The 24158-nt window shown below is 38.2% G+C and overlaps 1 protein-coding gene and 1 long non-coding RNA gene across 4 annotated transcripts in view; one reads left to right on the top strand and one right to left on the bottom strand.

Moving 5' to 3' along the window:
- akap6 (A kinase (PRKA) anchor protein 6) overlaps positions 1 to 24158 on the top strand; it is a 178597-nt gene that overhangs the window by 19120 nt on the left and 135319 nt on the right. The window contains exon 2 of one of the 2 annotated variants that reach the window (XM_081347605.1): positions 134 to 513. In XM_081347605.1, coding sequence (XP_081203731.1) covers positions 178 to 513 — 336 coding nt within the window. In that variant the 5' untranslated portion in view covers positions 134 to 177. Of the gene's footprint in view, positions 1 to 133; positions 514 to 21204; positions 21368 to 24158 lie in introns of those variants that run through there. The other variant, XM_081347606.1, reaches the window with a different exon arrangement.
- Positions 267 to 16619, bottom strand: LOC308679836. Of its 2 annotated transcripts, none has more exons than XR_014028857.1 (4): positions 16524 to 16619; positions 14609 to 14656; positions 845 to 1044; positions 267 to 396 (listed from the first exon to the last, which is right to left on the bottom strand). It is a non-coding gene; the product is annotated as an uncharacterized lncRNA (long non-coding RNA). The 2 variants fall into 2 exon arrangements; XR_014028858.1 differs by having other exon boundaries at positions 312 to 417.

Below are 24158 nucleotides of genomic sequence, written 5' to 3'. Positions count from 1 at the left end.
CATTAGATTTGCATCCCAAATTACCTCTGGCTTTCCATATTTAACTAAATCTGGCAGCTCTTTTAATATTTATGGCTGTTTTGCGCTCTTACTACTTGTATTTTTGATCTCATCTTCTCTTCTCTCTGAACAGCTAAACCAAAAGGCCCCGTCCTCAGGATCACGCTGTGTTTCACCATGAACGTTGCAGTATCACCGATGGCCAGTGAGGCTTCCTCTCCTATGATAACCTCTGTAACTCCCACCTTGGAGCCCGGCCTCGATAAACACGATGATCCGGACCTGTGTGGGCCCAGCGTTAGCGGGGATGGGCCGACCCAGAAACAAGATCCCTACCGCAGGTACCAAAAACCTCCTCCTCTCCACACAGGGGCCGACTGGAAGGTGGTTCTTCACCTGCCGGAGATAGAGACCTGGCTAAGGACCACGACAGAGAGAGTCAGAGATCTCACACACTCGGTGCAGCAAGACAGCATCAATAGACACGTGGATGTGCACCTGGTACAACTCAAGGTAAGAGTGCCTTAAATTTGAACTTTGTTGATTTTCAACCCTCTTTGTATTGTTACAATGTCGGTGGTAAATTGACAATGTTTACTTGTTCTCCGTGTTACCTGGGCCGAGAAATTTACGTTTATTTGTGAGCAAAAGTCTTTTGACAGCTCCAGGGCTTTCGTGAAAACTATAGATTATACATTTTTATATCTCCACCCACGGACAGTCGGATCGACAGAGGGTTATTAACTGAACAGTTATTGTAAGGGTAGGTTTATCACTGAAATTGTATCGTTCTATGTCTACTCTTTAAATAGCATTATGGTACAAATGGTATAAGCTTTCTTACCTGTACGTGACGGCGTTCTGCTTCAGGGAGTTGGGCGGAACTGACTGAACAGTTAATGTTTTCCCCCTCCATCTTGCTAAGTATTTCCTACTAAAGCAAGGCGGTATTTGACTCTGGTCGAGCGTATTCATATCAGACTGTTGGCAGTGGCCTTGGACAGCAACATGCCCAGTGCATTATGGGTGTTGAAGGTTTCCTACCTATTTGTCAAAAGGGAAGACAACAACCTTTTTTTGTTTTCACTAGTCAGGTAGCACCTATTACATTTTTTTTCACCTTTCCACTGCATAGGCAGCCAGGTCTAATTGATAGCCCATTTTGCCAGCGGTGAATTACCGATTTATATACTTGATTCTGATTGGTGAATTGCAGCATTGAGGAGATAGTTTCATATAATGATGCTAAAAGTATATTTACAATTTTCAGCATCATTACTCCAGTCTTCAGTGTCACATGATCCTTCCAGGGCTGTATAGTGTGATATATTGCACGTGCTATGAAGAAATCGGTTTGTGCGACGAATAAATGTACCACAGTAGCACGTGTGCAATGCAGTTATGAAAATGTGTGAGACAGAGCCCCCCCCACTCCCTCTCCCAATCTTAAATAGCAACGTGTACATATTGACACGTTTCCAAATTACTTTTGTTAATAAGGATTAAAATTATTATCCAACAGTTTCTTGGCACATCCAAGTTGGTTGTCACTACTTTGCGAGGTTCAGTGCTTTGTTAGTTCCTCAGATTTGGAGTGTGCATGCAGGTTTCAAATCTGAACGCATTAATTGTAAATTGACTGTTAAAGGAACCGTATGTAGGATTGTGGCCAAAACTGGTACTGCAATCACTTTAAAAATACTGTAGAGCGGTGTATCCCCTCCCCCTACCCCCTGACTCAAGGTTGCCAGATAAGCTGCAGGATTCAGCAGAAACGTAGGCTGCTTCAATGGTCATACAGGTCAACTTGCAGCATGTGTAACTTAGTCCACGATATACTGTACGTGAAGAACGAATGACGAATCATTTTTTCTGAGGTAAAGTTAGGCTTCTGTCTCAATTACGTTTCAAATTGCCATAATGGGCGTGCTAATGTTGTTTTCCTCAGCGTCTCAGCATAATGACAGAGAAACGGCTCCTATAATGCATTGCTAATGTTAGCATACGTCCATGTGAGCTAATGTTACGTTACTTTGCACGAACATGCATAACTTTGTTCGACTGTCATGAATATATGAAATGTCCATTGACATCAAGTACAAGTTAACGTTAGCCAAGCATAGATGAATCTTACCTGTCCAGGAGAAAATTAGCAACGTTGCGTCTGTGTTCAAATTCGTCTCCGTTTTCAGCCGTCTCCATCTTTCAAAAGCATCTCCAATAAAAAATTCTGGTTTTATTTCGGACTTTGTCATGACGAATTTCTGAATTATAACGAGGTCTTTTTGATTTAGTAACGTTTGACATTTGTATCCGACTAGAGTTAGGGTAGGTTAGAGCAAAGCTGGCAACCCGGATCCTGAAACACTACTGACTTCGTGATTGGTAGATAGGTGGAGGGAGGCGCGTCAGGCCAAAACACAAAATGACAACATCAACATCAGTTGAGGGCTGCAAGTCCACTTTTTAAATGACAATATCCTAGCCATACTACTGTTGTCAGTGATATAAGTATTTGAAATGAACATGATTTATTAATGTCTAGTGACACATCAGGGCCATTTTTTGATTAATTGAAATAGATTTCTTACATACAGCTCCTTTAAAGGTGGGGTATGTGATTCTCTTTTTTGTCCATTTTTTCAAAATCACTTGAAATCCTATTCCTAACCCATGTACAGCCACTGAGTTAGAAGCACTGAAATGAAAATTAAGCAATTTAATCATCTGTGGAACGGGCAGGACTCGAAAAACTCCAGCCAATCATTTCCAAGACCACCTAGAATCATTGGACAATAAGTTCGTCAATCAAACGGTCGTACCATACCCCCCTCCCCCCATCCCCATCCCCCTCCCCCTCTTCGAATGGGTGGAGTCAGGGCCAGTGTTAGAGGAAAGAAGGTAGGACCATTTGAGTTGTGTATTTTCAAAATCTGCCGGCCATTTTGCAAATCCCATACCCTACCTTTAAGGTATATATTATGCACCATTCGTTTGTGCAATCCCTAGTTGCTAAGAAATTGTTCTCAGACATAATCTCAGACAAATCATAATTTCGTTTATTATGTTTTGCATTTTGGATACATATTTAGATATTATCTATGAATACTTTTTTGTCAACATTTAGACTCTTTTTGTTGATTATAAGTGTCAGTTTTTGCATTATTATTCGTCAAAATGATTCTTCATGCTCCCAACCAACCATAGAAATTCTAATTCTAATATGATGATTTGCCTGCTCAAGAAACATTTCTTATTATTATCAATGTTGAAAACAGTATATTTTTGTGGAAACCAAGGATTCTTTTACTGCCACTTTTGATAAAAGTACATCCTTGCTGAATAAAAGTATTACATTCTTTATTAATTAATTTATTGTATTATATTGTATTATACTACTAAATGTATGTGACGACTGAGACAAATCAGACACAATTATTTGTTATATTTAACAAATAATCTTTAAAACTCACTCTGGGATCTATGGTCCCCCCCCCCATCAAGGGCAAGAAGGGTCTTGGTTACCATGACTACGATCAGATAAGTTGGTTTTATTGCTGTTAAAAATGTGGTCACGTGGAAAAAGCAGAGGCCATAGGAAAGACCCACAGCCCTTAAAACAGACTTTCCTGCATTCATTTATGGACGAACTGACCTGTAAATGAACATGCACACTGCTTGAATGATTTACTGTCTTGTGTAGTGTCTTTTGATACTATTGTCTTTGATACTATGTATTTTATGATAGAACCAATGGTCAATGTAACCTGTATCGTGTCTCCTATCTAATTAATCCTCTTTTAATGACTTTAGTGTACATCACCTTCTTATAGAATACAGTGTGTGTTTGTTATATCTATCTGAGAATAAATGGACACAAACAGCAAGGCCTATGTCTAACCACACTTGAGACAGAGCCATAAATTCTCCCAACAGAGGAATTTCCCGCTTGGAAATTCCCACTTTCTTATTGGTCGAGCCAACCCTGAGAGGTGGGACCTTTTTCAGACTTTAAATGGCCTTTACACAAGCCCTTCCCGCTCTTGGCCTTCTCGGGACGTTCACATTGCTGTCCTGCATTTGCTCTGGGTGTCCTCTCCGGCCCAGGGCTGTCAGGCCACAGTCTGCACTCCAGCCATGGGAACAGAGTCAAACCAACCACGCAAGTTCATCACCAATTCTCCAGTGAACGCCTTTGAACATTACTGTATCATATCGTGGTCTCTCTCTTTTCACACCAGATAATTCATGCCATCTTGCGACTCAAAATAGTATGAACAGTGTTAAAATTGGGCTGAGTACTTAAGTATTCATTTTTTAAGGATGAGCATGAAACTTTGATAGATGCCCAGAAGCTCAGCAAAAAACAAACCAATAAAAACCCTGAACACATCACTGAAACAAAGAACAACGATCTGATAAGAGACAAAGAGCTGGGTTAGAAGAAACTTGAAATAGAGAAAGACATGTTACATTTTAGATGAATGTGTTAGTGAACTAAAGTCTTTTCTGTTTTGTAACTGTATTTTTTTGAAGCAGAAGCTTAATCTACAATTTCAGCTCAAATCATTATTTCATGTAGATGCTTTTATTTATTGAAGCAGCTGTGTATACAGGCCCTTCTCACACTCCCAGTGTGTATTTTGTTTGTTTGAACACATTGATGCATACAGGGACCACGATTGACACTCACCGAGCACCAAATGAGAGTACAAATTGGCCATTAAGAAATATTTGTTATTCTATATTAGATATTCTTTTCTAAATTTACTGGCCATGTGCAGGTGTTGTGGTTCAAACATAAATTCTGGACCCTGAATACATATAAATGATGAAAGACTGTGCCTAAAATCCAGTCTTTTAGTTGGATCATTAACAGCACCACAGCAGTCCATCTTAGATGTCTGGAGATGGAGGGATCGGCTATAAACAGAATGGCCGTAATGGATCTTTGGGTTCTAGATTAGTTGAATTGGATGTGGATCAATCACACCAGAGGTCTTGTCAGATTTCTCTTCTCAACTCAAACTCTCTTTTTGTTAAGAGCATAGCTTGCTGGATGTTTTTTTTTTTTTCAGGTAGGGGTTGCATTGATGGGCATGTGTAAATATGGATTTAAAAGTCACACTGCATGCATTAATTTTTCTCAGGTAAGCTGAAGTTCTCATTTTAGGAAAGGTTACATGCTATTCTGGCTAATAATAGGCCGTCTGAGATTGCATGAAATAAATTCTTTTTTTAAACTTTTTTGTAATATTTTCCTCACTTGAACTTCTTATCCCTATGAGAAAGGATTGAACATTTGGTTGCTGTAACTGTTTTAGCGGGGACCCAGGGCATGCTCTGTAGTGAGATTGATTTAGGCTTATTTATTGATTGTGGTATCTTCTGTGGTATCTTTCATATCCACATGCAAAGTTGGTTAATAACTGCAAGAAAGTAATAGCCTAGTTAACTACTAGTTACTTGTTTACATAGGACATGTGATGTATTTTGTATTATTTAAAGGGATGGTTCGGAGTAAAATCAACCTAGGGTCCTTTGTACCATGACCTCGAGCCAAACACCCCCACAGAAGCCTTTTTCCCTTGGTCGAACATTATTAAAGTTAGAGCTTATTTAGAGATATCAGCCGAATGGCTTAGTGCAGGCACTAATGGATCCTATGATGTATCTCGTAAATTAATTATTAGTTTGTAAGTACATCAGGAGTTTATTTCACTTACATTAATAGCTTATGCTACTGCTAACCCGGACGTCAACGTCACTTCAGTGATTTGGGAAAAGCACGTAAAAGTCCTGGCAGAAAGCGATGCATAAGGATGGAGTGTAACAACGCCTAGTTCCAGGAAATGCAAAAAAATGTGTTGGTAGTACCAGTTTGCAACAATTATTAGTTAACACTAAGTTGTTTACACTTCGGAAAAAATAATAATTCGTCTTTACACTACATCCTTATGCATCGCTTTCTTCCAGGACTTTTACGTGCTTTTCCCAAATCACTGAGGTGACGTCGACGTCCGGGTTAGCAGTAGCATTAGCCATCAGGCAATTGTTATTTAAATAAACTCCTGATGTACTTACAAACTTTCCAATGGAAGTCAATCTAACTTGACATTTTCTTATATTAATATATATTTTTTATATTAAATTGTTTATTTCCTACTCCTTAACAGTTAATCATAATTTCTGCTACGTCATCTCTTGGAAAATCCGAAGGCCAGGTTTTTCCTAATATCAGCTATTATTAAAACAGAACACATGAGGAAAAATTATTGTTTTGTCAATAAGTAAAGAATGTCCAGATTTTAAAGCTCTTGATTCTAGCTTGCCCTTATGAAAAAGTAACAAAGTTCTTGTAACAAAAAGTGTTTGTTACAATAAGGCTTTAATTGCAGGTAAAACCATTTTTGTCTCATCATTACCATGTTTAGTAATTTTTCCCCTTTTGTTTGGTTATGAAAAATAGCCACCTACACTTTTAGAAACTTAACATGTCACCGTTCTTAATAAATCTATTACCTTAACAGATCTATTATAAATTCTACAATAAGTTATTCAAAATGTACCACTGTTAGAATAAAACTTAATAAATTCCAGTAAGAGTGGTCATGAGTAGTTTAAAATGCTTTCCAATTTATTTTGATGCAATTTGTTTTCTTGTCTTTTCATCAGTCTTTTTAGTTTATGTGGCTGTTTTATGTCATTTAGACTTTCTAGTAGGAAAGTAGGAAATTCTGGATAGAATGCAAATGGGTCACACGTTTTATCTTTGACATCACGATAGGAGCGGCTCACCACTCATGCAAAATTAAATAAACCGGCTTCAGTCTTATTGTGCAGATAATTGGTCCTAGTTCAGTTCGGATGGAACTTGGCTTTTATTAAAGCTCTGAACATGCAATGTATATAAATCAATTAATAATTCTATAGCCTATGCTTCCAGTAGAAATATATAGGGGCAGGGGGACTTGTTGTACAGTACTTACGGTAGTTTTTGCCCCCGCCAAACGCCGCCCCTGCCCCCTATGAGTAATGAGCTTTAATTTGATTATCTTCTTTAGTAATAGTTTTAACTTTTGTTGTAACTTTTGCACCACTTTGATGATGCTTAAAAAAATTAAGGCAGCAATTAAACTTAATTTCAACCCTCTTTTTACATTTAAAAACTTTTTACATTTTTAGGGTGTAAAAGGCATCGGCAGGTGTAAGAGTATAATGTGGGGATTCCCAAACTTTTTTGTCATCCGAACCTCTTCGATCTAAAATATTTATTTGAAGTACTGTTTTATTTGAAGGATGTTTGAGTGAAGCATCTTGAACTGCTATGTGATATTGGGACTGAAGCATCACATCTTCTGAAGTCCCTCTGACATTCCTTGGACAATTTTTGCAAACTTCTGTTCAGTGTCTCACTTTGTGAAATCCCCGCGAGCCCTCTGCCCACTGTCTTGGCTTTACCACTCTGCACTCTCAGTGGGTAAGTTTCCTCTTGTTCATTGAGCAGTGTTTCTTTGTGGTTCTGCCTATATGGGCCTGGCTAACGTGGATTGCTGTGGCCTCACTTTACTGTTTTGTTTGGTTTTGTGGATCACACCTAACATCAGCTGGGTTTGGCTAACGTGGTGTTGTATATGGTGGCCATACTGCTTTCTGTGAGTGTGTCTTAAACTGTGCAAGGAGATATCTTTTGCTATTAATAACTCTCCGGCATTGAGACCACTGGCCCTAGTCTTTTTTGGGCTTGTTTTGCTTCTCATTGACGGTATGGATTTTCATTATACCTCATTGCAACTGTATAACCTAAATCGTCCCTCCCGACTGGAAACCTCTACATTTGATTGGTGTTCTACCCTCGGAATCGCATGTCGTGCACGTTATATCCATCAGTCTGCTAAACGTCGCTGGTTTTATGATTGCAACTCCTCTCTATCAATACCTTTGATCTGGTCAAAGAGATCGAAATGGTTACCATAGTAACGATGTGACTATTCAATTGCGCTCTTTTGAACACTCGTTCCTTGACTGGCAAGGGTACACTACTGAATGAAATTACAACTGAGAGAAACCTGGATTTACTATTTTTGACTGAAACCTGGCAAATGCCTGATGATTTCATTGAACTGAACCTTTTAACCCCTCCTGGATATAGTTATTTGACAAAACCTCGACTTCGTGGCAGAGGTGGTGGCCTGGCTGTGATCCTTAAGAACAATTATAAAGTGACTAAATACGCCGTTCTTGATGTTTCTAGTTTTAAATGTCTATCACTCCGCTTCTGATTTTGTTGATTTATAGACCCCCTAGATATAATACAAACCTTGTCACTGAATTGACTGAATTTCTCACTCTCGCCTGTGCCCAGCATGATAGAATCATGATGCTAGGTGACTTTAACATACATGTTGATTCTGATTGTACTTCTGCAAAAGACTTTGTCTGTTTTGAATCATTTTGAAGTATCTCAGCATATTGATTTTTCCACACATTTTCACTCTTATACTCTTGATTTGCTTTGTACTCTTGGTATTGACAATGTGCATGCTTAGGGACATGATTTTGGCATCTCTGATCATAAACCAATTGTCTTTGACTTCTCACTTCCTCTTGTAAAACCAAAAACTAAAACTACTATATCTTACCGTAACCTGAGATCTATAACTGTTGACGATTTCTCTGCTACTATTGCCGTTTCTGCTCTTCCTTCCTCACTCAACCTCCTGAGTCCTGATGAGATAGTTTCCACCTATGATGAGTCTATTTGTAATCTTTTGGATGATCTTGCTCCATTAATAACTAGAACTGTCCCATCTACCCATTCCTCTCCTTGGTTCACCCCTGAGCTTAGAGTTATGAAAACAAAATGTAGGCGTCTTGAAAGACTTTACAAAAAATCTTCCCTTCTTGTCCATGCCATGGCTTTTTCAGATTCAGTAATGAAATATAAAGGAGCACTTAACATGGCCTATTCTGACTATCTTTCTACTGTTATCAACAAAGCCAAGTGCTAACCTAAAGCTCTTTTCTCTGAGATAAACAAACTGGTCAAACCATCATCTGTCGCTATTACTGGCTCTGTTGATCTCTTAAAGTTTTCAGTCATTTTTCCTACAAAAACAAACAAACATTTATCAAGCTTTTTCTCCAACTGCCTCTTCCTATTCAACTCCATATCTGATAGGTCGTCTGCTTGACACTTATTTACTCAACCTCACTTTTTGGCCTCTAACCTCATTCAGAACAATTATAGGCCAATATCGAACCTCCCTTTCGTTGCCAAGTTACTTGAGAAGGTGGTTGTGGCACAACTGCAGTCACATTTAGAGAAACATAATCTTTTTGAATCGTTTCAATCTGGGTTTCGTCCCTATCACAGCACATAATCAGCACTTTTAAAAGTGCTAAATGATCTTCTTCTGGTTTCTGATCCTGGTGCCCATAGTATCCTGGTTCTTCTTGATCTCAGTGCAGAATTTGACACTGTGTGTCACTCTACACTTCTTTCTCGACTGTCTGCAATAGGCATCACTGGTGCTGCTCTTCAGTGGTTAACTTCATATCTATCGGATAGACAGCAATTTGTTAGTATAGGTGAGAATTGATCCCGTACCGTCACTATTTCTCATGGTGTACCTCAAGGTTCTGTACTTGGTCCTCTTTTATTTCTCATTTATGTGCTGCCACTAGGACAGATCATCAGACGGCATGGTCTCAACTTTCATAGTTACGCTGATGATATCTAAATTTATTTCACGGTTAAACCTAACTCAGCTTGTCCACCCGCTTCTGTTATCTCTTGCCTTCAGGAACTTAAAACATGGATGTCTGATAACTCCTTACAGCTTAATGCTGGCAAAACTGAAATCCTATTGATTGGCCCTAAATCACAGAGTTTACCCCTGCATGACATGTTCATTGATATTGATGGTGTCCAGATTAGGCCTTCAAAAACTGTGCGGGATCTGGGAGTTTTGTTCGACTCCTCGTTACGTTTTGACTCACACATTGGTCAGATTGTTAAATCATGCTTCTTCCACTTGCTGAATATTGTTCGTATACGCCCCTCTCTTAACTTTGGAGATGCTGAAACTGTTATCCACGCTTTTATAACCTCCAGATTGGACTACTGTAACTCCTTATATAGCGGCTTACCCACCAAAGCTATACATCGCCTTCAAATGGTGCAAAACTCTGCTGCTCGAGCCCTTACATATAATAAGAAATCAGCACATACTGTATCACTCCCATCCTTTACCAACTTCACCGGCTTCCTGTGGTCAATCGCATCAAGTTTAAAATTTTTGTCTATAGGGCAGTACACACCGGGACGAATATTCGGCAGCGTTTTTCAACGCGTTTTTTGTGTTCACACCCAAGCGATTTTCGCTGACGATGAGCCGAGTGAACATGCAAATTCATTCCCTGACATTAGGTGGCGCTTAATACCACTCCATAACAGTTCTCTTTTATCAAGATTTTTGTAGTCGCTGTCCCGTTTGTCACAGTTCTTTATGTTCCGACGCCAACGAGACCAGCAGCTCTACATTCATCTTGCCCTGCATCTTCCTCGTCTTATTTCTTCCCGGCAGTGTTTAGACGCTACTCGGCTTATATCTTCTTCGCCGTTACGTATGTGTGCTCGGCAAGACCGTTTTGTGTTTGAGCGCCCCCAAGTTGTGTTTTACTGTAACTTCAGAAGCTCCAGGCACGTGAGCAAAAGCGCCAATCTCATTGGTCGGATAGTTTTTGACGCGGTGCGTCAAACCAAAAAAACGAACCCGAGGCGTTTTTTTCCGCGTCGGTGTGCACACTCACATTGGCACCAGTGGCGCCTTGTCCATAGGGGGCGCCGCCCCCATCAACATTTCAGAAATTAACATGTGTAAAAACATTATATTAAAATGAAATAAAAAAAATAAAATAATAGTTTACTCATGTGCCGGCTGGTAGTAAGAGCCTCAGAATGTAATAAAAACTGTCTTTAATCGATTAACTCTTTACTATGTTTTTCAATACGTTTCATGGGCGAGGGACGCCGGACACATGGGTGTCTATGTGAGTACACAAATTCTCGGGCAGCATGTGACCTGAAGCTGGTCTCTGATTGGTTTCTTAAAGATCCTCCTCGGGGCGCAAGTCGTTGCGTCCCTGGCCAATCATAATTGGATACATGTTATTTTATACAATCTGATTGGTTCTCGTCACCTGTCATTCAACAGTACGCGGCGGAAAATAACCAACCTTGCTTGCTACTACGCTGATCACTTTTTATTACGCAATGGCAGCAGTTAATCCAAATTCTGTTATTTATTTACAAAAAAACCCTTTCTCAATACTTTCGCTTGAAGAAAAAAAAAAAGATTAAGGATCTCGGACCGGAACAACCAGATTTACACATCCAGCAGCAGGCAAGTGACAGAGGACGAAGCATGGTAACGTTTAGTGTGTGTGCCATGGTGATGCAGGATTGACTGACTTGGACACGGTGGGCATCGCAGTACAACAGCCACGTTACAACAAACAAATGCTAACTTATGAGACGTTGAAGAGAGACAGGAATATGATGGCAGACATCGCAAACATATGTTTCAATGTGCAGTTTTTTTACATATAACGTACGTCGTCTTTTTGTCTGGTACTAATAATCTTCACTAAGTTAGTTAAACACTAAGTTAGCATGAGTTTTATTTATTTAATATTTATTTGACAGGGACAAATGCATAGAACATTGGTTTATGAAGAATACAAAGTAGATGCCATGCAATTCATAAAGTTTTTCTGCTGAAGGAAGCATGAAGTGCTCTAATGTCCTGGAAGTCCAGAGTCAATGCAGCCGTCTACCAGGACATTAGAGCACGTCAGGCTTCCTTCAGCAGAAAAGCTTTATGAAGATGCTTTATGAAGATGAAGATGATTTTCAGCAGGATTTTCACATACCCACACTGCCAAAATAACCAAAACCTGGTTCAATGACCATGGGATTACTGTGTAACTACTACAGTGTGATTTCATGTAATATTCTAATTTTCAAAGTTTTGATTTCGTGGGTTCCATAAGCTGTAAGCCATAATCATCAAAATTATAACAAATCAATGCTTATAATATCTCACTTTGCAAGCTATCAGCCGTTTTTATAAAATTAGTTTCACATTTTAAGTTGAATTCCTAAAATAATTTAACTTTTCCATGATATTCAAATTTTTGGAAAGGGTCTGTATATAAGGAGAGCAACATTATGTTCAAGTAGGAAACATGCTTTTTGTTACTACTTTGTTGGTCTGAAATGTAAATAAAAAGAGATCAAAATAGCTTTTTAGTTTCTGCTTTGTATTTTGCCCCCCACAAAAAATGCGCCCCCCCAAAAATAATTATCACCAGCCGCCACTGATTGGCACCCTTTGTTTAGTCATGAGGCGTTAAACGTCGGCGAATATCGCGCGCGAAATTCATCCCGGTGTGAACAGGCCTTTAGTTTATAAAGCCTGTCATGGCCCCACACCCCAATACCTTGCTGAGTTAGTGCAACAATATGTTCCTGTCATTGCTAGATCCCTTAGATCTAGCAATGACAATTTGCTTGTCGTACCAAAGTATAAACTCTCTACTGTGGGTGGTAGGGCTTTTAATGTTATAGGCCCTAAGCTATGGAATAAGCAGCCCCCTAATCTACGTGCCACCCCCAACCTCCAGACCTTTAAATCTCAACACAAAGCTCATCTATTCACCATGCTCAGTAAATAATCATTTTCCTCTATACTTCTCTGTCTTCCACTTTTTCAGTATTTGTTAAGCCTGGTTCACACGGCAGGATAATTAGGCCGATTTTAGCCCGATTCACCCCTTCCGTCAATCCTAAGAATGCTCCGATTATCGTAAAATAATCTGATCAGATATTCCTGCCGTGTGTGGTGTGTTAAGACTGCTCTCGTCTGCTCGGAAGGACGTCGGGACCGCTCCGATTTCAAATCGGGGATATCCAACATGTTGGATTTTTTTGGCCCGATTTCTCCTCGTGTGTGGTGTCCCCCGGGGACAAACGAGCCTGTGGACTGTGGCGTGTAGCCAATCAGAAAGCGAGGTGTCGAGGCGGCGAGGAAGCACCGGGAAACAAAATCAAAACAGTCGGCGGCATGTCGCACCAGAAAGTCCAGTGGACGTCGGAGATGGAGGACCAACTCGTCGACCTGTGGTAACACCGTGAATGTTTGTACAACGTTTACATGTACATGATTGTTTACTCTGAAGTCACGTTTGATCTCGAGGGATTTTGCGAGATTTCCCGTCTGACCTGGGATCAGGACCCGTCTGATCGGTTTGTGTGTGATGTGTTGATTTTGCCGTGTGGCTGCGCACCACACACTGTACGACCAAAGCTGTTAGACCCGTGATTCTTTATCGCCATGTGTGGGGTCTCTCAGGTTTGGAAAATCGGCCGACAATTTTAAAATCGTCCCGTGTGAACCAGGCTTTACATGTTTACTTTATCGAAATTGATGTTTTCTCTGATTCTCATGTTAATTATTTGTAGTTATTGGTTGTCTCCATCTGCTTTTCTGCTTGTTTGAGTGTTATAATAAGCAGATCGCTTGTCTCTTTGTCTGTCAACTGTTTGTATTATTTTGTGAAGCAACCTTCGGTTCTTGAAAGGCGCTATAAAAAATAAACATTATTATTATTATTATTATTCCCTGAGATTTTAAGTTAATATTTCAAAAATTAACAACATGTTTACTGCTCTCTGATGTTGGTTAATGGTTACATCTTTTTTTTATGTTTTTGTTTGTTTTTATTTAAAAATTATTTATTTTACCTTTTTTTTGTTTTTAGTAATTATTTTCTTTGATCAACTTGTGATCCCTCGTTTGGAAACCCTGGTCTAATGCACTATAGTAACACCATTCCACATCAAGTGTTTGACAGTGATGATGATGCGATTATAGTGAGAGTTTCAGTGTTTCTCTCGCAGCTGAATCCCTCTGCTCCGCTTTCAGATGAATCAAGAAACCATTACATAACACCGTTTCTGTAACATCACTGTTTTTCAGTTGTGTTCTCATTTCATCTTCAGAACAGCGTGCTCAGCTGTCTTTAATTAGACGTTTACCCTCTCGATGTCTTTCATGAGGGAGAAGCAGACAGCCTGTGGATCTGCTTGAACAGATGAGAGCCATTCAAATAAACCCAGACATGTTTTGAAACTGAGAAGGAACAAAAGTGTTTTAACCTCAAAACGCAACACACTTTAGCTTTAAATAAGTGAAAGTAAAAAGGAAACCGGCTGCGTCAATGTTTCTCTCAGCGGAGACTGTGCATTATTAATGTGCTACAGGAATCTCTCCTTTAACTGAACTTATGTCACCATCTCTGGAACGTGACCTGCTGGTTTTCTCTTTTTCCTCTATCATTACATTTGTCTATTTGTCTCTGGTGTAAGTTTTACAGCCAGTCTGAGAAGCTGCCTTTCCTCTTAATAAATCATGTGAGGCTTTTAAAATGTTAAAGTGACTTTTTGTGTGTGTGTGAGAAGCTTTTCCTTCTTAGTCCAGTTATGTGTTTATAGCTGTAAAGTGACAGCACTGCAAGCGTGGTAAAGTTAATCAAATCTTACCGTATGTTGATTTTTGGCTGTGTAGCAACTGTCAATTTGAAGATATTTCTGAAACAAGAAACAAGATCCCTGATTGTTTCAGTCAGTTCGAAAGCCACATTTCATCACTGCTCGTTTTAGGAACCTGTCACAATGTAATGATGCTCTGTAAAGAGACTTTTAAGAATTAGACCCATATATGCACACCTGAGGAATAAGTACACAATCATTTTAAATTATGTAAGAATTATAAATTATATAATAATTACATAATTATAATTTCCTGTGACCCTACATATGACAATATGTGTGGAGAATGAATGGATGGACAATGTAACATGTGTATGTATAATTGATTAATGTATATTAATAAATGTAATAATTTTTAATGATTAACAATAAATAGTATAAATATAAATTAAATATGAGATTATATATAATTATATCTTATATAAAGTTATTATAATTATATATAGTTATATATAATTTTTCAGTATGACATTTTGATTTCTGCCTGCTCCTTTTCTTTGGTTGGTTAAGCACCGTTTTCTGCTTCTTTTGTGGAGTTTCTGTTGATGCATTGTTGTTGGGAAGAATTCCGTGTGTGTTTCTTGCTGAATCCAGGGTTATTCTGAGGGGGTGACTGAAGTCTTTGTGTTCAGTATCAGCAGACAATGAGTCAGTCCGGGCAGGACACATCTGTTTCTCCATGAGAGGCCAAAGAGCTCAGCACGGACTGATACTCCTACACTAGTGACTCACACTCAGTTTTCATACTGAGATTCTTCTTCATGTTTGCAGTGACTCCAGAACCTACCTCAGAATGGAGCTTTGAGTGTGTTATATGAATGCTGGGAAATATATCGGACAAGCTTTCAGGAGGAATCTTTTAAATGTATAATTGTGAGCTATTACAGATGACTGAAACATCTCGTCCATCTACAGTCACATGTCTCTTCCTCTTAAAACACCAATTATTCAGCATCTAGTGACAGGAGATGATGTGCCATTCTAAAGGTCTGGGTTAAAAAAAAGTGTGTGTGTGTGTGTGTATATATAAACAGTATATATATATATATATATATATATTTGGGTCCTTCCAAAGCCACGCCCCCAAAACACATGAACGCGCGACTCCGACCGCAGTGCATGTAGCATCATGTCAGAATCACATGTAATAAAAAAAATCTAACTTTATCATTATGAATATAAACAAATAAGATGTATTTTAGTAGCATACTCACTATCATATCGATATTGGTAAAGTTTAAAATATATATTTTTTGATTCGCTAACGAGCTAGTTATAACTATATAAGGCAAAGCTAAAGACAGGTTGCATTGATACACGTTTTTCCATTTCCATTAGTTGCACTGTGATGAAGATGATTTTCGTGTATGATTCATAACATATAACGTTAGGCCTACTAGCTGTTAAACATGTATTTTGTTATGTAAAGTTCCCCCCACAGCGGAGCCTACCGTGAACGCGCAGGCTATTAAACATGCAGGGTCACCGATGACGACGGATAAACAGTTATGGCACATTCACTGGTAGGGACGAAATGCTTTACATTGACTGGCCTGCCCATACTTTGACTACAAACTTGGTCCTCAAATCATTACGTATTATGCAATACATGTAATGTAACTTTATAACGTTGCACTCTTTCTATGAGTTATAAATAGCTAGTAAGATAATATAACGGTAACTAACGTTGCAGTAGGCTATGTAAATAATTATTCTAGCGATATGTAATGCTAAATAAGGTTTGCTAGTACATTATTTTAGCAACATGACAAGCCAGTGAATTAGCAGGTTTCAATTGTTGCTTTGCACAGTGCGTGACATTTTATCTGTATGCGGCTAGAGTTTGAACACTGAGTCAATGGGCTCCGACGGGCTTGTTTATCGTCATCGGTCTTTTTCCGTTTACCTGTCTTTGTTGTATGAGCAGGTTCCACTCGAGAAATTGGCAGTTTTGGTTGTTTGTCCGCCATTAGCACAGCTGCTCGGCACAACGGCAATCTTGATTTTGAATGACGGTACGCGCTGTGCAAGAGAGGGGTGATCAGCGCGTATGCGAACTTGATTGACACTGCTAAGACACTCCTCCTGGCTCTGAAGGCATCTGATTGGTTCTTTACACTCGGACCGAGTGGCAGTGATTGGTCAGAGTTTTTACTGTCCTGCAGCTGCTACAGAGGTCTGATTGTTTTCATTCCTTTTTCTGAACACATAATGTATTGACTACTCTCAGGATGGAAGGACCATTTCACCCAGTATAAAAAAAGTGTTTCTGAACAGGATTACCTACCCTAGCTTTAATACTCAAGTAAAGACAGTGACAGTAAAGGCATGTATAATGTAACAAGATTTCTATTTCAAATTTTCAGTTTTTTCAAGAATCCTAAAAAATAATTGCTGCCTAAATCTTATCGACTCTAAACTTTTGAATGGTAGTGTATAACTCTAGTTCATAGTAATTTAATTATGAACACTCATTTGTTCACTTGTCGGTTGCATGAATTAAGACTATATTACAAATAATACATTAAATATTTGATAAATTAAAATACAATGAATAATTTACACTCGAATTAAACATTCAAGGTTTATAGATTTAAGTTGAACTGTTTAGACATTTAGTATATCTGGAAAGTAAGTTTACAAATAACATTAAAACATTTTTTAAACATCAAGATAATATAAATAGAGAATATAAATAAAACTGGAAAATTTTGTTTTATATAAAGTATCCTTTAGTATGTCATATTTTAGAACATTGGTGTCACAGCTTGACAAATTGTTGACCAAAGGATGGCGTCACTAACATGCACTAACATGAGAGAACTGGCATTGATAGATAGATAGATAGATAGATAGATAGATAGATAGATAGATAGATAGATAGATAGATAGATAGATAGATAGATAGATAGATAGATAGATAGATAGATAGATAGATAGATAGATAGATAGATAGATAGATAGATAGATAGATAGATAGATAGATAGATAGATAGATAGATAGATAGATAGATAGTACAGAAGTAGTTCTGTGGGTTTTGCAGTAGCAGTTGTGTGTAGTGTGGAGACTGGCAGTAGATCAGCTGTGATGTCCACATTCCCAGATGAGATCAGCCCACAGAACAATGTCTGCAGCACACCAGTAATGCAGACACACCCTTATTCCACAGATCAGATGTACAGTATGAGAGGGATTTGCACACACACTCACACACACACTAATAATAGAGCACACATGCATCTGCACTAATAGCATGTAATAGAATTTGACCAGTTGTCAGGTCACAGTGATGTGATTTACACACACACCCATGTTTCTCACGTCTGTATTTTTATCCAGTTGAGACCAGAGCATTTCATGTGTATGTTTATTTCGAGTGATGTAATCTTAGTAATGTGGAGAATCCAGTCTCCTCTACAGAGAGAGAATAGTGGACAGTGTGATGAAACGTCTGTGTGATTTGAAAATGTGCTAAAGGCCTCAAACTTTGTGGCATTGACATTATGTAGTTTTTTTTCTCCATTATTTCTATTATGGAGGTCCATACAAGTTCTGCACATTTCTTGTTTTATGCATGCTTGTTCATGGAATACTTTGATTGTAGTACTTCCACCTCCATTTACCACTATTTGCCATGATTATATCTGGCAGAATGTAAATACAGGTCTGTTTGTTAGTTAAAGGGATAGTTCACCTAAAAATGAAAATTTTGTCATTACTTACTTACCCTCAAGTTGTTCCAAACCTGTATTGTTCCAACTTCCAACCAGACAGTTGACGGTAGCCATTGACTTCCATAGTAAGAAAAAAAATATACTATGGAAGTCAATGGCTACCATCAACTGTCTGATTACCAACATTCTTCAGAATATTTTCTTTTGTGTTCAACAGAAGAAAGAAACTCATAGACGTTTGGAACAACATGAGAGTGAGTATTTTTGGATGAACTAAGCGTTTAGTTAAGACAACTTTTTATTAGCTTGTTGAATAGCCCTTGAATTCTGTTTTTGTATTGTAGTGGAACCATGCTACTTTTATAGTATTAAATGGTGATACCATTGTACTTTGACCTATACCAAAATTTTGTGTTATTAAGGTTTAAAAACAAAACAAAACAAAAAACTGTTTTTGAAAGAAGTCTCTTTTGCTCAAGGCAACATTTATTCAAGAATACAGTAAAAACAGTAATATTGTGAAATATTATTACAATTCAAAATTACTTTTCTAATTGAATACATGTAATTTATTCCTGTGATCAAAGCTGAATTTGCATCATCATTACATTAGCCTTCAGTGTCACATGATCTTTCAGAAATCATTCTGATTTGATGATCCAGAAACATTGAAAACAGCTGTGCTGCTTAATATTTTTGTGGAAACCATAATACATTTATTCAAGTATTTTTTATTTGATGAATAGAAAGTCCAAAATAACAGCATTTGTTTGAAATAGAAATCTTTAGCATTATTTTAAATGTCTTTTACTGTCATTTTTAAACAATTTACCCATAATACATCCTCACAGAATAAAAGTATTAATTTCTTTAAAAAAATAAAAATCTTATTGACTCCAAACTTTTGCACTGCAGGGTATGAGTAACATATTTGTATATTTATATGAAAACACCATGGTATTACATTTATGGTAACGTTTTAAAACCGTTTTTTTTTTTTACCATGGCACATTATCTTGTAAGGGAATTGTGTGTCAGTACAGCATACTCTGTTTTTACATCAAGAGGCTTGTAGTTTCCCAAAGAATCTGTTGCATTTGCTAAGTTTTTCATTTAAATCATATTCATTGTTTCAAATTCGTAGGTCAAAAATGCAAATGTTCATGTTTGTGGTGCATTTACTTGAAATCTGCTGTGATAGACACATTGATCTTATGAAGTGTTTTAGTCAAGTCACCTTTATTTTTAAAGCTCTTTAAACAATAGAAATGTTTTTAAATCAGCAATTTTAAGAAGTTTAATGATAAAATATGAGATGAATTCAAATTCTGCTATTAAGCAGCTGTAGCAAGATAATAGTGCCACTATTCAGCTCAGTGCAATTTAATGTTGATTCAGTCAGCGCAGTCAAATCAATTATATTGCTGAATATTACGTGTCCAACTAATCAAGCCAAAGGTGACTACATTTTAGAGTGTAAATCCTTAAAGGAACACTCTGACTTTTTGGGACTTTAGCTTATTCACAGTATCCCCCAGAGTTAGATAAGTCCATACATACCTTTTTCATTTCTGTGCGTTCTGTAAGTGTTATTTGACGCACCCACCGCTAGCCTAGCTTAGCACAAAGACTGGATGTAAATGGATAAGGTAGCTTACTAATCCCAATAAGTGACAAAATAATGCAAACATTTTCCTATTTACATGTTGTGATCTGTATAGTCACAGCGTGTACAAATAACAAGGCTTTATGAGACAGAGACCATTTTTAATCGTATAAATACTGGGAACTATATTCTCACTAGGCGTAGGAGCACAGCTACTTGGGCGGAGTGGCTACTTTGGCGGAGTGGCTACTTGGGCGGAGTGGCTACTTGGGCGGAGTGATTAGCGCAGCACACGAGACGCCCTGTGGTGAGGAGCAGAGAGTTCGCTCAGAGTTGGAGTAATAGAGTCAGCAATTACTAGATAGTAAATTTATAGTTTACAATCATGGGTGTTCGCTGTATCTTGTCTTACAGCTTCCAAAGTTTGTAACTCCTCGTCTGTGTATTCTGGCTCAAAACTATATGGTTCTGAATCTTGGTTTGATACCCAGTAAAATTCCTCTGACAATTCCTCAAAGTCAGCCATGATCACGAGTCACATTCGCTACTAGCTAGTTAGTCACGTTTGTTTTGTTTACGGAACCATCAACAGGGCGTCTCGTGTGCTGCGCTAATCACTCCGCCCAATTAGCAACTCCGCCCAAGTAGCTGTGCTCCTACGCCTAGTGAGAATATAGTTCCCAGTATTTATACGATTAAAAATGGTCTCTGTCTCATATAGCCTTGTTATTTGTACACGCTGTGACTATACAGATCACAACATGTAAATAGGAAAATGTTTGCATTATTTTGTCACTTATTGGGATTAGTATACTACCTTATCCATTTACATCCAGTCTTTGTGCTAAGCTAGGCTAGCGGTGGGTGCGTCAAATAACACTTACAGAACGCACAGAAATGAAAAAGGTATGTATGGACTTATCTAACTCTGGGGGATACTGTGAATAAGCTAAAGTCCCAAAAAGTCGGAGTGTTCCTTTAACACAGCCATAAATAAAACCAAATCTTGCCACTTTGCACATGTAGGCTGTATTCTACTGTAAAATATAGTGTTCTAGCCTTGTTGATAGTGCTAATGTGGAAGCCTGTGTGTGTGCTGTGACCTTAGCGTCTCCAGTTACCCCTCAAACCCCTGTGTAATACCCCCCCGCAGCAGCTGCCCATGCTGGTGGGGCAGACAAAGTGAGGCCAGCACGAGGGCTGCTGGAGGGAGGGAGAGGTCAAGTCCCAAAATAGCCCCTCGGTGTGGTGAGACAGCCCCTCCTCCAGAGAGAAAGACAGAATGGAAGAAATGGGGCAGTGAAGTGAGTGAGGAAGAGATACAGAGAGAGAACGACAACATATCAGACAGCACGAGCACTCAGAGCTGTCACATCTGACATCAGATCTGACACGCATGCCGCGCCTAGCACACTAAACGAATCTTCATTCTCTTTCATTCATCGTGTTTTACCTCAGCCGATGCGCAGGTAAGAGGACGGATCAACTGACACGCTCAAGTATGCTTCTAACAGATAGTCTCTGACAGCTTGACATTGCTGAGATTGTTTGAAATATTGTTCGGATGTGAAGTTGAGCGGCTGCGTTTTCTTTTGTGGATAATTGATATGCTGGCTTTGTGTTTGGTGTGGCTGTGGATTTCTTGCACATTTTTAAATGAAAAAGGTGAGAATTAAGTTGGATTGGCATATTTTGTAGGAAAATGTTTGCATTATTTTGCATTTGGAAAAAGGAAGAGGCTTTGAATGAAAGTTAAATTACGTGGGAGTGTTTGTATGTGTGTCAATGTGCTGCTCGTGTCATCAGAGATCACATGGTGTTGAGAGGGCAGCTGTGACCCCTTTCTCTGTCACTTTCACTGGCCTTTATCTCCACTGATAACAAAAAATCTCTAAAGGTACCATGGTATTTTTACAGGGTTCGTACAAGGTGCTTCCATTTGACTTTTTTAAATTTAAGTCCTGGAAAACCCTTGAAAACAGCCATATTTACGAAGAGGTACTTTAAAAGTGTTTTACTTATTGAAATACAATATGAAATTTCATTTTTTCAAAAAAACACGAATACAATCTTTTCACGCAAAATTAACAGTGCAGCCCATCTGACCTTTTCTCGGTACGCCAACATTATAATATAAAATATTATTTATTGAGCAATAGTAGCCATTATAAACTTTGTATTTAATATATATTATTAGGTATGTTGTAAGTTGTATTTTGGATACCATATATCTGTCATTTGAGTTAAAAAAATCCTAAAGAAATTGTTTGATAAGTGCAATCTCTCATTGTAGTCCTTGAAAACCAAAAAAGTAGTGCTTAAAGTCCTGGAATTTATTTTTAAAGTGTCTGTATGAACCCTGTTTTTAGCTCCTTAGAGTACCTTGTTAATATCATGGTAAACTTGCATTCAAACATCTGTGTAAATGTAATTTATTTCTGTGATGCAAAGCTGTATTTTCAGCATCATTACTCCAGTCTTCAGTGTCACATGATCCTTCAGAAATCATTCTAATATGCTGATTTGCTGCTCAAGAAACATTTCTTATTATTATCAATTTTTTATTTTTATTTTTTTTGCAAACCATGATTCATTTTTTCATAATTCTTGTTCAAAAGAACAACATTTATTTGAAATAGAAATCTTTTGTAACATTATAAATGTCTTTACTGTCACTTTTGATTAATTTAATGCATCCTTGCTGATTAATTTATATATAATTTTTTTTTTCTGAACATCAATGTTCATGTAGTATATACAAATAAACCCAGACTGGGGGATCAGGGTCTTATGTCATCCTGAAAGACTTATTTTGTAACAGTGACCTTGGGAAATGGACATAAAATATTGATTTGAGCTTAAATTATTGTATTGTGTGAGGGAAAACGACACCACGGAGTGATATATGCGAGACATGAAACCTGCACAGCTATGTAAGAAATTGAGTCGATGATCAATTAAACACTTTTGTGGCCATTATAATGCTGAAATTGACCAATGAGAATCAACTAGAATCATTTGATTCAAGTAACATCTCATTAGAGAGAGTCAAACATGCTAGATAAACTCTTTGCAAATGCATTTGTTTTGTTCACCAGCCATGGAATTTTCTAAATTAAATAGTTCAACCATTTAATCCTTTAAGTATCTCATAAATTAGATATTTGGATATTTTGATGCACTTCTCATAATGTAATGTGATTATTTTACTATTTATAAAATGTTTTCACTGCACCTCATCTTGACATAACTAAGACATAACTAGACCAAAAGGTTCATATGTTCTTCAAGAACTGAAGATGGTGTCATGATCATCTGTATTACAGTATGTGTGCTGCAGATGATCTGTGATACTCTACTGTTTGTTTTTGAGCCAGCGAGGCAGGAGTGTGTGGGACCTGCTACATGTCTGACCTACATTCAGCGGTGCCGTGTTATTTTAGGGAGTGGACGGCACCGTATCATAGATGCTGCTGGCCGCAACTCTGGTGTTGCTGTGTTGACATCGAGCTGCAGTTGTTTTGGCATGTCTGCCGTGCCCCATAAATGCTCATGTGACTATATTCTCTCTCACACTTGTCTTGATTGTCTCAGTGCTTTTTAGGTTCTGACACGTTCAGTATTTTGCCCCAAAACCTGTGAGAAAAAAAAAGAAAAGAAAAAAAAGTGATGCCAAGAATTTTTTGGATACTTAAAGCTGTAGTCTACGATGTTGAAAATCGGTCGAGAAAGCCTGAGATGGTTGGGAATTTTTAAAAAACTCATCCCACCCCTCCACATACACACCCCTCCCCTCTGTGCTACCTGATCCCTCCCACCGGGAAACGACCTGAACAACGTCACTCAGTCTGTCAAGCTGTGATCACCGGTAGTAAACATCGGAACAGAGATTTACCATGTGCAATGTCAAAATAGCTCAGAGGTACACGTTTGAGTTCACGCTCACGCAAAATTAGCAACACATGCAATGTTCTAAACCCCCCACCACCCGAAACACAAACAATAATAAATAAATAAAATAAATAATACTGTATTACAGCTGCCGTCTTAGGAGGGTACGTTTGACATACGTTTCCCCTCCTGAGCCTCGTTTACCCTGTTCAAAAGTGCTACCTAAGGCACATTAATTGCATTATTAGTTAGTATTGCTAAGTATTGTAATTGTTATAGCAGCACACAGCGCATCTTGTTCAAATTCCGATCGGCTCGAACAGAACCCACTAGGCCTACTAAAATATATCCAAGCACTTCAAGAAATAT

Source organism: Scardinius erythrophthalmus (assembly GCF_964197995.2).
Source record: "Scardinius erythrophthalmus genome assembly, chromosome: 19".
Lineage (NCBI taxonomy): Eukaryota > Metazoa > Chordata > Actinopteri > Cypriniformes > Leuciscidae > Scardinius > Scardinius erythrophthalmus.
The sequence above is the reverse complement of the archived record's forward strand: the minus strand, read 5'-3'. Positions and strand labels throughout refer to the sequence as shown.